General features: G+C 40.0%; 1 protein-coding gene across 50 annotated transcripts in view; it reads right to left on the minus strand.

Annotated features, from left to right (window-relative positions):
* TTN (titin) overlaps positions 1–14,782 on the minus strand; it is a 313,395-nt gene that overhangs the window by 15,202 nt on the left and 283,411 nt on the right. For all 50 annotated transcript variants that reach the window (XM_039339406.1, XM_039339428.1, XM_039339419.1 and 47 more), the window contains 22 exons: positions 14,257–14,553; positions 13,568–14,155; positions 13,183–13,485; positions 12,762–13,058; positions 12,200–12,487; positions 11,807–12,106; positions 11,395–11,697; positions 10,476–10,781; positions 8,610–10,376; positions 8,219–8,515; positions 7,257–7,544; positions 6,837–7,136; positions 4,681–6,747; positions 4,291–4,593; positions 3,883–4,188; positions 3,497–3,787; positions 3,087–3,386; positions 2,680–2,985; positions 1,728–2,033; positions 1,345–1,626; positions 506–1,099; positions 121–408 (listed from right to left, as the gene is read on the minus strand). In XM_039339406.1, coding sequence (XP_039195340.1) covers positions 121–408; positions 506–1,099; positions 1,345–1,626; positions 1,728–2,033; positions 2,680–2,985; positions 3,087–3,386; positions 3,497–3,787; positions 3,883–4,188; positions 4,291–4,593; positions 4,681–6,747; positions 6,837–7,136; positions 7,257–7,544; positions 8,219–8,515; positions 8,610–10,376; positions 10,476–10,781; positions 11,395–11,697; positions 11,807–12,106; positions 12,200–12,487; positions 12,762–13,058; positions 13,183–13,485; positions 13,568–14,155; positions 14,257–14,553 — 10,377 coding nt within the window. The remainder of the gene's footprint in view (positions 1–120; positions 409–505; positions 1,100–1,344; positions 1,627–1,727; positions 2,034–2,679; positions 2,986–3,086; positions 3,387–3,496; positions 3,788–3,882; positions 4,189–4,290; positions 4,594–4,680; positions 6,748–6,836; positions 7,137–7,256; positions 7,545–8,218; positions 8,516–8,609; positions 10,377–10,475; positions 10,782–11,394; positions 11,698–11,806; positions 12,107–12,199; positions 12,488–12,761; positions 13,059–13,182; positions 13,486–13,567; positions 14,156–14,256; positions 14,554–14,782) is intronic.

Genomic DNA, 14,782 nt, shown 5'->3' on the forward strand with positions numbered 1-14,782 from the left:
TAAAGGATTCCAAAAATATATTTTTTTAAAAAAAAATCAACAGTGTGGTTTACTTAGGGGGGAAATGATCAAAACAAAATAGAAGACAAGGATATATTTTAAACAGACTGAAAATCTTACCAAGAATAATAACTTTGAGTGTATCAAGAACAGTTCCAGTGGTATTCTTCAGTTCAAGTGTGTACGACCCAGTATCTCGTATTGTTGTTTCGCGTACAGTTAATTTAGTGAGTTTGGCAACTGTTTCAATCTTGACACGCTCTGATTCTCTTAGTTTAGAGCCAGCAAAGAACCAAGAAACAGCTGGAGGTGGCCGTCCAGAAATTGGAATTGCTAATTCTATAGGTCTTCCAGCTGGTACATGAATGGTCTTTTGAGGAATTCCAGCCAGGTCAATTGTGGGTAGAACTGAAAAAAGAGAGTTTTTTAAAAATCATATGGTTAATCAAGTCAAACTGTGAATCATTGCTACGAACAAAGTTTCACTTTTCACCATGGCTTTTACCTTTTTGCTCTTGCACGGTGACGGCTGTGACTATTTCCCTTGGTTCTGAGACACCTTTCTGGTTTTGTGCTCTGACTCTAAACAGGTATTGTTCTCCTTCATTTAGTGAAATGATTGTATGCTCAAAGACTGTAGGTTTCAGGGTTACGACTTTCATCCACCTGTCTGTTCCAACTTTACTGGCCTCAATTACATAGCCGGTTAATCTGCTGCCTCCGTCGTGCTGTGGTTTTTCCCAGGCAAGCGTTACAGTCGATTTAGTAATGTCAACCACCTCCAGTTTCTGTGGCACACTCGGGGCTTCAGATATAAGCACCGTATCCGATGTCTCACATGCCTCACCTATACCATAGATATTTTCTGGTAGAACTCGGAAATAGTATAGAGCTCCTTCCATGAGTCCAGAAATTCGGTAAATGGTTTTGTTGCATTTAGTAGTTACTGTTTTGTAAGCCCTCATGGCAGCCTCACGTTTCTCAATGATATAGTTATTGACTGGTGCTCCACCATCAATGACAGGAACGTCCCAAGTAATAGTTACAGATTCTTTGGTGACTTCTTTTACTCTCACAGATCCTGGAGGGCCAGGAGTATCTATGGGGGAGTGAAAGAAAATATTAATTATTTATTACATTGCGTTGTGCAACACAATTCTTTTTCCCTTCTTGACAAAACAATACTCATAGACCGCCACTGGTATAATCATGCTTCTAACTTTTTCTCTTTTTGCCATTTGCCTGGCTCTCTGTGACTTGATTGTTGTGCAGTTTCAAATATCTTTTAATTCGTAATGAAATAAACAAGGCGGTCATAAAAAGAAAAAAAAGGCGTTAACTTACCATAGATTTTTACAAGAACAGTTGCCGATTTCTTTCCTGATTGATTTTCAGCCTCAATGACATATTTTCCGGCATCATAGCGGTTAACTTTATCCACAACCAAGAGTGTATAGCTGTCCGTGGTGTCAATGATAGCCCGACTTGCTAAGTCAACACCCGCTTTGCTCCAGGTAATTCTTGGTGCTGGTCTGCCAGACACGGAGACCATTAGACGTAAAGAGCCACCGGCTCTGACAGTAACGGTCTTCTTTAGGTCATCAGCAAGCTCAAGGTCAGGTATTTCTGTCAATGGGAGAAGAAATAAAAGATGAGCTTCTGTCTGAATAATCTAAACACAGGTATGTAAATAGAAATCTGTGAATGCTTTATAAATGTGAGGTTACCTAGCCTTTCCACAGGTTCTATTTCGGCTGGTGACTCGCTGTATTCACTTATCCCATTTATGTTGGTGGCTGCCACTCTAAAGCGGTATTTTTGGCTTTGTCTAAGTCCAGTCACAGTGAATTCAGGATTCCTTATGGTGGCTGTAGTATGGACCCTGTACCATTGGTCAGTGCCTTCTTCTTTCATTTCAAGAATGTAGCCCAATATATCAACTCCGCCATCGTACATGGGCTTTGTCCAAGCTAAGCTTATGCTTGTCTTAGTGGTATCTACAACTCTTGGAGGAGAAGGAGGTGCAGGAGTATCTTTGAAAAGATAAAGTTATTATTATTATTGCTATTATTTTTCTTGAAGGCTTTGGGAAAGTTTCATTTTGATTGCAAAAACTTTGATGTTATAGAGTTAGTAGTTTACCTGATCCAAGGAAATGTTCTCTGATGGAAATATATAGTGATGACTTAGATCAAAAGTGCAGTATAAAGTAATGTATTGATACCCCTGACCCTAAAAGGAATTACTTGTCTCAATTGTACTAAACCAGCTGGACCTGTAGTATTTAATGCTTGAAGACAAATCTTTTGTAAAAAAAAATAAAATACAGTTTTCTGATTTAAACAGAGCACTATTTCTGACAGAACATTGACTATTGATAGTTATCCCAATCTGATCAAGCTAGGTGCCTATCTATGTCAACTAAAAGAGAATTGATTTTGTAAGATTTCACTGAATTAAATGCAAAAGCATAAGCAACCCTGAGAACCTAGTCACAAGATATCATATAAATGTTATAAATGCCATAATAAACAAACAAACAAACAAACAAATAAATTCATCTGAGATTTCAATTTTTTTTTAAAAAAACCTGTTGACTATTTGATAACCAAGATTAAGAAATCATTTATATCACTCAATTTGGAATTAACAATAACGACATTAGTTTGGGGAACTTACATGATGGTTCTTTACACAAAATATATTGAGATGCTTCACTGGGCTCACTGTTGCCAGCAGCATTTACTGCGGTAACACGGAACTGATATTCGCTGCCTTCCATGAGACTAGTGACTTTCAACCTGGTGTCATAAATGGTGTAGTCTCTGTTTACTCGGGTCCAGCGTAGACTTCGCTTTTCTCGTTTATCTACCAGATAGGTGCTTATCTCACTTCCCCCGTCAGATTCTGGTTTTGGCCACTGAATAATGATGTGCTCTTTGCCAGCACCCACTGATTCTGGCATCCCAGGAGGTGATGGAATAGCTGAAATGATTTTTTTTTTTAAAAAAGAAAAAAAATTAGACATCTCTTACACATCTATCCAGAAGAAAAAAAAAATCTAACTGAAGTAAGGAGGCACTTACTAAATGAATTTCTAGCAACCATTGTTTCTGTTTCAAGTGGGACTCCAGGTCCATACTTATTGACAGCTCTTACACGGAATATGTATTCATTATTCTTGATAAGTCTTGTTGCTACGCACGAGAGGGTTGCACACTCCGCTTCAACAAAAACCCAATTCAGCCTGCTAGTCTCACGTCTCTCCACAATGTAGTGAGTAATTTCTGCCCCTCCATCTTCTTGAGGAGCATTCCAAGCCAAGGTACATTTCTCCTCTGTCACTCTGCTAATGGTGATCTTGCCAGCACATGGACCAGGAGAATCTGTAGACAAAATAATGATGATAATAATAAAGAATTGGTGCAATGATATAACATTGGCTTGAAAAGAAAGAGTTTGTTCTCTCAGAAATTATGAACTGTGAAATACTTACCAAGTACTTTGACCAAAACAGAAACTTGTTTTGTTCCACTAGCGTTTTTAACAGTTAATGTGTATTTTCCTGTATCGCTTCTGTCACAGAACTTGATGATTGCAACAGCATGCCTGCTGGTATATTGCAAAGAGATCTTTTCACATAAATCCAACTCCTTGTCGCCTTTAGACCAAAACACTTTGGGTTCAGGCTTTCCACCGATCGATGCCTCAAGAACAAGATCAGATCCAGCCCTAACAGTTACAATATCTCCTTTTAATTTGGCATCCAGCTCAGCTTTAGGTGGTGCTATGAAAAAACAAGATGAATAAACTCTCAACATAAAATTCTTTTAAAGGTGACATGTTCAACAAAATTGAAATACCTGTGAAAAAAAGTCTTACAATATTCATCTTTGCAGGTGACAGGACCTGTGGTTTCAGAACCTTTGCTAATCACACCAGCAGAATTCTTGGCTAAGACGCGGAATTCATATTCCTCTCCTTCACTGAGGGCTGTTACGGTAAAGAAGTTTTCTGAAACAATGGTGTAATTGCATTTCAACCAGCGTCCATCTCCAGTCACATTGTAGGGCTTGCGTTCTACAATATAGCCAACAATTTTGCTTCCACCGTCATAAAGTGGAGAAGTCCAGCTTAATGAAACTGAAGACCGTGTGACATCTGTCACTTCTGGTCTGCCTGGTGGATCTGAAAAAGAACATTATAGTCAAATGTAGGGTTTTTTTAATTAAAAAAAAATGATTCTCTTAAATAAGAACAGGAAACATGCTTTTTCTGTGCTATGCTTACCAACTGGATTTTGGGCCACAATTGGTCTAGAAGCTTCACTGGCCTTGCTCACTCCAGCAGCATTTAATGCATATGTTCTGAACTGGTATTCTAGACCTTCTACAAGTCCAGTGATTTTGTAGTCACACTCAAAGCATGGAGCTTTGTTCTCCTTTACCCAAAGGATTGTGTTGCGTTCTTTCTTTTCAATCCAGTATCCCACAACTTTGCTGCCACCATCATGATATGGTTCTTCCCATCGGATAGACATGGCATTGGCCGAAACAAAATAGACTTCGGGTCTTGTGGGAGGGCTTGGAGGGACTAATTAAAAAAGAGAGAAACGTTAAAACACCTGGATTCTTTTTCAAGCAAAATTTGTGCACATTTGTTACAACAATGATTCCTTACCAAATGGATGCTCAGCCACCACTGGAACTGATTCAACAGGTTTGCTGACGCCAAATCGGTTTTCAGAACTGACACGGAAAGTATATTCCATATATTTAGTGAGATGAGTAACTTTGATCTGTGTACGCTTGACACTGGAGTTTATGAGCTGCCATGCTGTTGTACCAGATTCACGTTTTTCAACAATGTAGTTAGTAATATCAGTCCCACCATCATCTTCAGGTTCCTTCCAGGACAAGACACAGGATTCTGCTGTCACCGATGATATTTCTATGGGGCGTGTAACTGGACCTGGTCTTCCAATAACTATAACTGTGACAGTGAATGTCTTCATCCCAGCCGTGTTATCAAGAGTTAAATAGTATTTGCCAGAATCACCTCTCATGCTGTCCTTGACAATTAGTGTGGTTCTATCTTTGGTTGTCTTGATAGTCACTCTGTCAGTTTCCTTGAGTCTCATTTCCTCAAGTTTCCAGGTTACTTTTGGAATAGGGCGCCCACTAATTGGTATATCAATAGTGAACGTGCTTCCAGCTTTGCAAGTTATAAGTTGTTTAGTTATTCCACTAAGATCGGCTGTTGGTTCAATCTGTGGCTCTTTAATAATGGCAGAGGAGAAAGCTTCTCTTGGCTGGCTGTAGCCAGCATCGTTCTTTGCTCTGACCCTAAATTCATATTCATTGTTCTCAGTAAGACCTTCCACTGTGAAAGTAAGCTGCTTGGTTTGACCTGCTTCACGCCAAACTTCAGTTCCTTTCTGTTTCATCTCTAGTAGATATCCAGTGATACGGCTGCCACCATCATGATCAGGCTTAAGCCAAGCAAGTACCACAGATGACCTAGTAGTATCAATAATATCTAATCTCTTAGGTGGAGCAGGTTCTTCAGTGGCCACCACTGGCTCTGTTAATTCACACGGTTCACCTAGTCCATATTCATTTTCTGCTGAGACACGGTAAAAATAGGGTACACCTTCTGCAAGATCAGTGACTTTAGCTATTTGGCGGGTACATTTTTCATTAACAACTTGCCAGCTACGGCGGGTTGCTTCTCGCTTCTCCACAACATAATGATGGATACGTGCACCTCCATCCAAAATGGGAGCATCCCACATTAAAGTGATGGAGCCTCTAGTCACATCCTTAAATGTAATAGGACCTGGTGGTCCAGGAGTATCTAGCACTTTAACTGTGAAAGCAATAGATTTGCTACCACTGTTGTTTTCTACAGTAAACACATATTTTCCGGCATCTGTTCTGTTGCAATTCTCTACAGTTAATGTGCTGAATGAATCTGTTGTGTGAATGTTAGCTCGTAAGTTGAGATCGGAATCTGCTTTGGACCATGTAGCAATAGGAACAGGTCTGCCCTTGAAGGCAATAAAGAGACGGATATTTGTACCTGCTCGGACTATGTGAGTCTGCTTGAAGTTAGCATCAATATCAAGTTCAGGGGAAGAAAGCCTATCCACTGTTTGTACTGAAGCAGCAACTTCACAGCTTTCTCCTTTGCCTGCGGTATTTACAGCACTGACTCGGAACTTATAATGCTCATTTGGTTCTAAGTCAGTCACAGTATATTTGGTAGCGATTAAAGTCTCAGCATTGACTTTATGCCAATCTCCCAAATCAGCTTTGCACATTTCAATGATGTAGCCAATAATTTCCAAGCCGCCATCAAAAACTGGTGTGGTCCATTCTAAGGTGACGCTTGTCTTTGATGTATCTATCACTTTGACCACAGTAGGAGGACCTGGGGGATGAACTGGGTCTCTGCATTTAATCAACCTCGACACACCACTAGGTGGCCCCACGCCAGCCTTGTTTTCTGCCATAACCTGGAATTCATATTCGTTGCCCTGAGTTAGCCCTGTGACTCTATATCTTGTCTCGGAAATGGGTCTCTTGCTGGATACTTTGACCCAGAGAATGCTCTTTTTTTCTCTTCTCTCCAAGATATATTCATCAATGTCACTTCCGCCATCTGATTTTGGCCTTGTCCAGGTGAGAGTGATGCTGTTCCCTGTTACATTGCTAGGCTCTGGAGTCCCGGGTGCATCAGGAACAGCTGTAGAATGAAAATAGCAGATTAGATGGCACTTTGGAGGAAGGCTAACTAGCACACAAACTGGAGTTTTCTATTGAAAATGAACTTACTGTAATGCGCTTGGGCTACGAAAGGATCAGATTCCAGAGGTCTGCCGACCCCAAACTTGTTAGCTGCAGAGATTCGGAACTGGTATTCGTTGCCTTTTATTAATCTAAGTGCTACGTAGCTGCAGGCTTCACAGTGGTCTTCAATTAGCGCCCAGGATACTCTGCTGGTTTCACGTTTTTCTATTACATAATGAGTAATGGCTGCACAGCCATCGTTAGCTGGAGGCTCCCACCACAGTGTTGCCTTCTCTTCAGTAATATTGGTGAAGCGTATCGGGCCCCCTATTTTCCCTGGAGTATCTGTAACATAAACATGTAATTGTTTAAGTGGTGCTGCATTTCATAGAGAATAAAGAAAATGGCTAAATAAAGGTTACTCAGTTCGAGCCAAATAAGTTTAGTAAAATGATGCCAAATTACCTTGGACTCTTATGGTTATGTTTGCTTGTTTGGTGCCTGATGAATTCTTGGCTTCCACCTGGTATACTCCACGATGGTCTCGAGAAGCATCTCTAACAAATATGGTACTATAGCCAATAGCGCTGGTTATTTCAACGCCCAATCGCTTGTCAATCTCTTCTCCGTCTTTAAACCAGGTCACTTGGGGAACTGGCCGGCCCGTGATAAGGGCTTTAAGTCTTATGCTTTCGCCTGCTTTGACTGTAAGACCCTCAAAATGCTCAGCACCAAATTCAATACTGGGTGCAACTAGAAAAGAAAAAGAAATAAAATAACCTTACGATGTATCTTCACAGTATATCTTTGCCAAAATAAGAGCAGTTTTTAACTGCATCAATCAATTCCTTTCTATGAACTTGAAACCCTTTACAGGTAGTTCTTGACTTACAACTGCAATTGAACCCAACATTTCTATTGTTAAGCAAAACAGTTGTTAAACAGTTGTACAATATTCCTTGCCACAATTGTTAAGTGAATCACTGCAGTTCATAAGTTAGTAACATGATTGTTAAGTGAATCTGGCTTCCCCCTCGGCTTTGCTCATCAAAAGGTTGCAAAAAGGGGATCCCGCGATCCAGGGACACCGGAACTGTCATAAATACATGCCAGTTGCCAAGCGTCCAAATTTTGATCATGTGACCATGGGGATGCTGCAATGGTCATAAGTGTGAAAACCACCATTAATCACATTTTTTCAGTGTCCGTTATAACTTCAAATGGTCACTAAATGAATGGTTGTAAGTTAAGGACTACCTGTAATAATGCATAGCACGGAGCAACCTAAATGCTTTATACTGATTCATTCTGACTGAGAAAATCTAACATGCTCACAAACTTTGAAAAAAATTGGAATTCCAAATCCTGGAATACGTATAACCACTTATGGTAACCCCTACTACTTAGTACTACTAAGTAAGACTTACCAGCATCATCTCGGGTCATGATATAGCCTGAAGACTGAGAAGGAGGGCTGATCGTCCCAACAGCATTTCTTGCAAGGATTCGGAATTCATACCGGTCCCCAGGGCTAAGTCCTGTAACTGTATATTGGCATTCACTGACATCAATAAAATTGCATCTGACCCAACGGTCTTCAGGTCCTTGCCGTCTCTCAATACTATAACCCGCAATCTTGCTGCCTCCGTCACGCACTGGTGCAGTCCATTTGAGAGTAATTGTCTCTCTTGTCACATCAATATAATCAGGGGTGCCAGGTGGATCTGAATGAAAATAAAATGTATGCACGGTAATCAGCAACAATTCTGACAGGCTATCAACATAGGCATTTGACACTGAGTGTGTTCAATCACTTACCAACTGGGGAAACAGCCAGATGGAGTTTGCTAGGATCACTAGCAGGGCTTAGTCCAGCAGAATTTTCTGCATATACACGGAACTGATAGTCCAAGCCTTCCATTAGTCCAGTAATTCTGTATTCTCGACCAGATATTGATGAGATATTTACTTTCTGCCACAGGATGCTATTTCTTTCTTTCTTCTCCACGTGGTATCCAGTAATTTCTGCACCTCCATCATAAAGGGGAGCATCCCAAGATATGGTCATTCCATCAGCTGTTATGTTGTAAACAACGGGCTTTCCTGGTGAACCTGGTGGCTTAAACTGGTGCTTAGCTATGACCTCTACCGAGTTAAGTGGTGGGCTTACTCCATATCTATTTTCTGCACGAATTCTAAACTGATATTCTAAATCTTTCACAAGGTTTGGAACTTTGAATGTTGTCCTTGATACACTAGAGCAGACCATTTTCCAATTGGTTTGTGAAGTTTCTCGCTTCTCCACACTGTAGCCTGTAATTTCTCCTCCTCCATCATCTTCAGGAGGATTCCATGAAAGAATCATACTGTCTGCTTTAATTTCATCTAGCTTGATTGGTCCTTTTGGCTTGGATGGTGGGCCAAGTGTGATCACTGTAAACGGGAATGACTTTCTGTGGACGACATTGTCAAGAATTAAAGTGTACTTGCCACCATTTTCTTTCTTCACATTCTTAATGCTTAATGTTATTTTGTTTTCCGTTTTCTTGAAGCGAACCAGTTCGCTTTCTTTAAGAGGCATGTTGTCTTTTAGCCAACTCATACTGGGTATAGGCTTTCCTTTATATGGCAATTCAAGATGGACATTGTAACCTATTCTCACTGTTACCTGTCCTCCAGGTATATCAGAAAGATCTGCTTCAGGTGTTATTACATAATCTTTCACTGTAATTGGCCCAATTGTAACACCATCACTTCTTCCTTTTTCATTCTTAGCTGACACTCTGAAATCCATAACAGAAAGCTCCTTAAGTTTTTCCACTTCAAATTCACATGCCTTGCTTATGCCTGCATATGACCATTCCGTTTCATCTTTCAATCTTTTTTCAATAACATACTCGGAGATAATACTACCACCATCAAACTCAGGTTTGGTCCACTGTAGGGTGACAGAGGTCTTGGATGAATCTTTCATGATTAAATCCCTCACGGGTCCAGGTACTTCTGCAGCCTTCACTGGTTCCAAAGTTTCACATGGTTCACCTAATCCATTTTCATTTTCTGCAAGAACGCGGAAGAAGTATGGGATCTTTTCTGATAAGTCACTTATCTTAAAGGATGTATTGGAGCACTTTGCTGTAACAGAAGACCAAGCTCTCTTTGTAGCATCTCTTTTTTCAATGACGTAATTTGTAACTTCAGAACCACCATTTATGAGTGGTGGTTCCCATACCATAGTCACAGTTCCACGAGAAACATTTTTGAGGTGCAGTCTCTGGCATGCAGATGGAGTGTCAAGCACTTTGACGTTCACAAAGGAGGTTTTGGCTTTTCCAACTCCGTTTTCAATTGTAAGGGTGTATTTTCCTGTATCATTGCGAGTGACTTGAGGAATACTAAGAAGAGTAGATGATTCTGTGTTCTGGATGATGTATCTTTCGTCAACACTAAGATTTTTGTCACCCTTTCTCCATACGACAGTTGGAGGTGGCCTTCCCTTGAAGGGGATCATTATTTGCACGTCTTGACCTGCTTTAGCTACAATGGAGGTCTTGAGAACTACATCCAAATCGATTTCTGGCTCTTCTGCAAAAACACAACAACATCAAATTGTTAACACTGAGGAAAAGCCAAAAATACAAAACAAATGGAAAAGAACGAAGGAAAAAGATTAAAATTTCATACCAAGAATGTCTTTAGCTTGTACAGGTTCTGTCATTTCAATAGGTTCGCCTTGTCCAGCACAATTTATAGCAGCTACACGGAAGTAGTAATTGAGTCCTGGCTGAAGTTGAGAAATAACGTATTCTGTGGTTCTCACTTCTCCTCTTGCACTCACTACGGACCATTCTTCTTCATCACCTTCTCTCTTTTCTATAGCATAGCTGGTAATTGCACTTCCTCCATCATAAGCTGGTTTAGTCCAGCTAAGTGTGATAGATGTCTTTGTAGTATCCACAACTTTTAGCTTAACGGGTGGCCCAGGCTTTTCTGTAAATCAAATAAAATGTAACGTGAAACTTCAAAACACTAGCTATTTAACAGGCAGAACAACAAAACATGAGGTGAGGCCTGTCCCCACCTTTTAGCCTTCCAGAAGGACATTAAAACTGGCTCTACCGATTGGCTTGCGGTCCTGGTTGGGGCACTGTATACTGGAGGTGACCGGAGGTATTCTGGAGGTGACTTGTGGACTAATAGGGAAGATGCCATTCTTGCTTCTGATTTTTTAGTTTTCTAATCTTATTGGAGGACATGAAAGGAGCCTCCCCAAAGATTGCATTATTTTGGGCAATTGGGCATCCCCTGGGCAACGGTGTCAGCCAGCAAATCCTTTCATTCCAGAAGCATGTTCTGGTTAGCTTTGTAGGTGCTTCTGTCACGAATACAGTCAGATCTAATCTTGTTAACTTTAATATTTTGATACTTTGATTTTAATTATAAATTGTCCAGGGTTTACAATGTATAGCATGAAATGGATGGGCACATAAATTAAATAATCAAACCAATAAAATCATGTCCTTATTTTTTGATCGTGCCATTTCAAGAAGGTTTATTTTCGGTTCCTTTAACCTTGCTGCCATTCATATGCCTAGGTTCTTACCGATCGGATCTGCAGCTTTGAAAAAGTCAGATGCTTCAGAGAAAGGGCCTTGGCCAGCTGCATTCACAGCAGAGACTCTAAACTGATATTCGCTGTTTTCAGTTAGTCCTGTGACTTTCTGTCTGGTGTCCCGAATGGTTTCTTTAATGACTCGGAACCAGCCTAGGCTTTTCTTATCACGCTTTTCAAGATAATATCCACTTATTTCACTACCACCATCCACAGTAGGCCTGGTCCAGCTTACAGTCATTGACTGTTTGGTTATCATGGTGATCTCTGGCATACCAGGTTGTCCAGGAGTAACTGTATTTTTATTGAGAGGGGAAAAAAAATTGCATTAGATCAACATAATCAATTAGCAAATACATTCTTAAAGATGTTTCAGAATGCACATTATTAACATCAATCTTACCAAATCTATTTTTAGCTACAACGCTCTCAGATTCCAGTGCATCGCCAACACCAAACTTGTTTACTGCTCGTATACGGAAAACGTATTCATTTCCTTTTATGATTTTGGTGGTAGTGACATTGCATTCTTCTTGTTTTTCTGAAACCATAGACCACACCACACGGCTTGTTTCACGTTTTTCAACAACGTAATGTGTCACTTTGGCACCTCCATCGTCAGCTGGTGGTTCCCACAGAAGAGAAATCTTTTCAGCAGTGACTGTTTTAAAGTGAACAGGCCCACATGGAGGTCCTGGCTTATCTATTGAGGAAATGATATCTATTAATATACAAGAATAACCATTGCTAGCGGCATTTAAAAGAACAACGAAGTGTAATACGTTTCAAAGCATACCAAGTATTTGTACTTTAATAGTAGCAGATGCTGAGCCCATGGCATTCTTTAATTTCAGTTCAAAGCTTCCGCTATTGAGACGAGTTGCATCCTTGATCAGTATGGAGGCGAATTCAGTGGTATTTTCAATAGATATTTGGGCACTTGTTTGTACCTCTTTGCCATTCCTAAACCATTCTATTGATGGTATGGGTTTTCCTGAAATCCCAAGTTTGAGCTTAACCGCAGTGCCAGCTTTGTATTTGACCATTTCTGTATATTCTGGTGGTACATCTATTTCAGGTGCACCTTAATGAAAAATAAATGGAATAAGATGGTATTAAGACACTTTACACGCTAAAAGATTCACAGAAGAGCAGTTAAGTAAGAAGAAATATGCAGTTCAACTAAAATTCTGCACAATCTGATATCCAAAAGAAAATCAAATATAAGGCTACATGATACTGTCATATTAAGAACCCTTGAATTCAGCTGCATATTTCTGCCAGCGATGATCACTCAAATCCTTTAAATAAAATCAAGAGATTTTTTTGGGGGGGGGGGGGCTTAATACATTTCTTACCATATGTATCCACACAGGTGATAGGTCCTAAAACATCCGAAGGATTACTAATTGAACCTGCGGCATTCTTAGCAAAGACACGGAATTCATATTGAGAGCTTTGAGTCAATCCTGATACAGTAAACTGGGTCTCTATGACGTTGGTAAAGCTAGCCTTTGCCCATCTTCCATTTGGATAATCACGTTTCTCCACAATGTATCCAGTGATTTTGCTACCACCATCAAAAGCTGGTTGTGTCCAAGAAAGGCTGACAAATGTCTTGGAAATATCTGTGACTCGAACGTTTCTTGGTGGTTCTGCAATTTAGAAAACAGTTGCATTTGTAATTAACATTTGTATAAGTATCCAACGCTAAGTGACCAAGAACATGTTGCACTAAAGTCAAAATTAGAAATGTGATGCTGTATTATGAATACATACCGCACGCATCAATTGCAAGAACTGCATCCGATGGATGACTTGGTTTTCCAATGCCTGCTGCATTTTCAGCATAAACTCTGAATTCATAAATTAGTCCAGCAGTAATGGTAGAGGCTTTGAAGTGAGTTGTGCGTATAATCATTTTATTCACTTTCTTCCATAAAATACTGTTTCTATCCTTCATTTCCAAATGGTAACCAATGATTGCACTACCTCCATTAGAAACAGGCTCATGCCATCCAACAGTGATGCTTTCTCGAGTTACGTTCGTGATCCATGGTGTTGAAGGTGGCCCAGGTATAGCTGAATAAACAGGAGAGGCAAAGTTAGCAAAGTATATGTCTGAAAAATTCAGAAAACCAGAACAAAAAATGGAAATACTTACTATAAGGCAGTTTTATAACTACACATGCTGAATCAAGGTGATCACTAATGCCGAAGCGATTTTCTGCTTTGATACGGAATTGATACTCTTCTCCAGTGGTTAACTTCATGACTTTAATCATATTTCTAGCAACTGTTGCAGACACCTCAGACCACACAGCAGTGCTTGTTTCTCTTCTTAGCACGATGTAATTTGTGACTTGGCTTCCACCATCGTAATGTGGAGGCTCCCACTTCAAGGTGACTCCTTCTTCAGTGATGTCACTCACCACCACAGGACCAATTGGGGGACCTGGTCTATCCAGGACAACAATTTTGATGAAGGATTTTGTTGTTCCACTGGAGTTTGCAGCGGTGATGTCATATTTACCAGCATCGGTAGCCACACTTTCCTTAAGGTTAATAATTACACACTCTGCAGTGGTTTCTGTATTAAACCTCATGGTTGGCTTGAGAGGAATGCCATCTCTGGATAAAGTCACCTTTGGCAAGGGTTTTCCTGAAATTGGAATCTCAACCTTTAGATTTGAACCAGCTCTCACATAAACTGTATGGTTCGGAAAACCTTTCATATCCACTTCAGGTGATTCTGAAAAATGCAATAATATTACATTAAGAATATTGAAAATACAAATGATTCCATTTTCAGTTAAATTCAGACAACTTTATTCTTAGCAATGGAATACACACCCATTTTTTCTTTAACTGTGACAGGAAGAAGAAGTTCTCTAGGATCACTCAGACCAGCTTCGTTTTCGGCAAATACTCTGAAGAAATAATCCATGTTCTCTTTGAGACCTTGGACAATGTGATGGGTTGTCTTGACTATAGCACATTTGACCCATTTTTGGTGCCCTTTCTCTAGGGCTTCAACAAGGTAGCCAACAATTCTGCTTCCACCATCATGCTCGGGTTTAAGCCATACAAGGGATACACTGTCTTTGGTAATGCTTGATACTCCCAGTTTTTCTGGTGGACTTGGTTTTTCTAAAAATAGGAGAATAAATTGAGAACAAAATCATGCCAGATGCATGCTTATTATTTGTAAGATACTCTGCAAATAAATATTTTGCATGGCAAAACTCTGTACTTGACTTCCTTACATATATTGGAACTCTACTTATTAGCAAATCCTTAAGACAAACATCTTTTGTTGTGGCTTTGCATCAATTTATATTGCTACTTCGCATTAAATTTATATTGTTAACATAAGCAT

The sequence above is a fragment of the Crotalus tigris genome, unplaced genomic scaffold (assembly GCF_016545835.1).
Source record: "Crotalus tigris isolate CLP2741 ecotype Arizona unplaced genomic scaffold, ASM1654583v1 scf7180000017733.2605024, whole genome shotgun sequence".
Classification (NCBI taxonomy): Eukaryota; Metazoa; Chordata; class Lepidosauria; order Squamata; family Viperidae; genus Crotalus; species Crotalus tigris.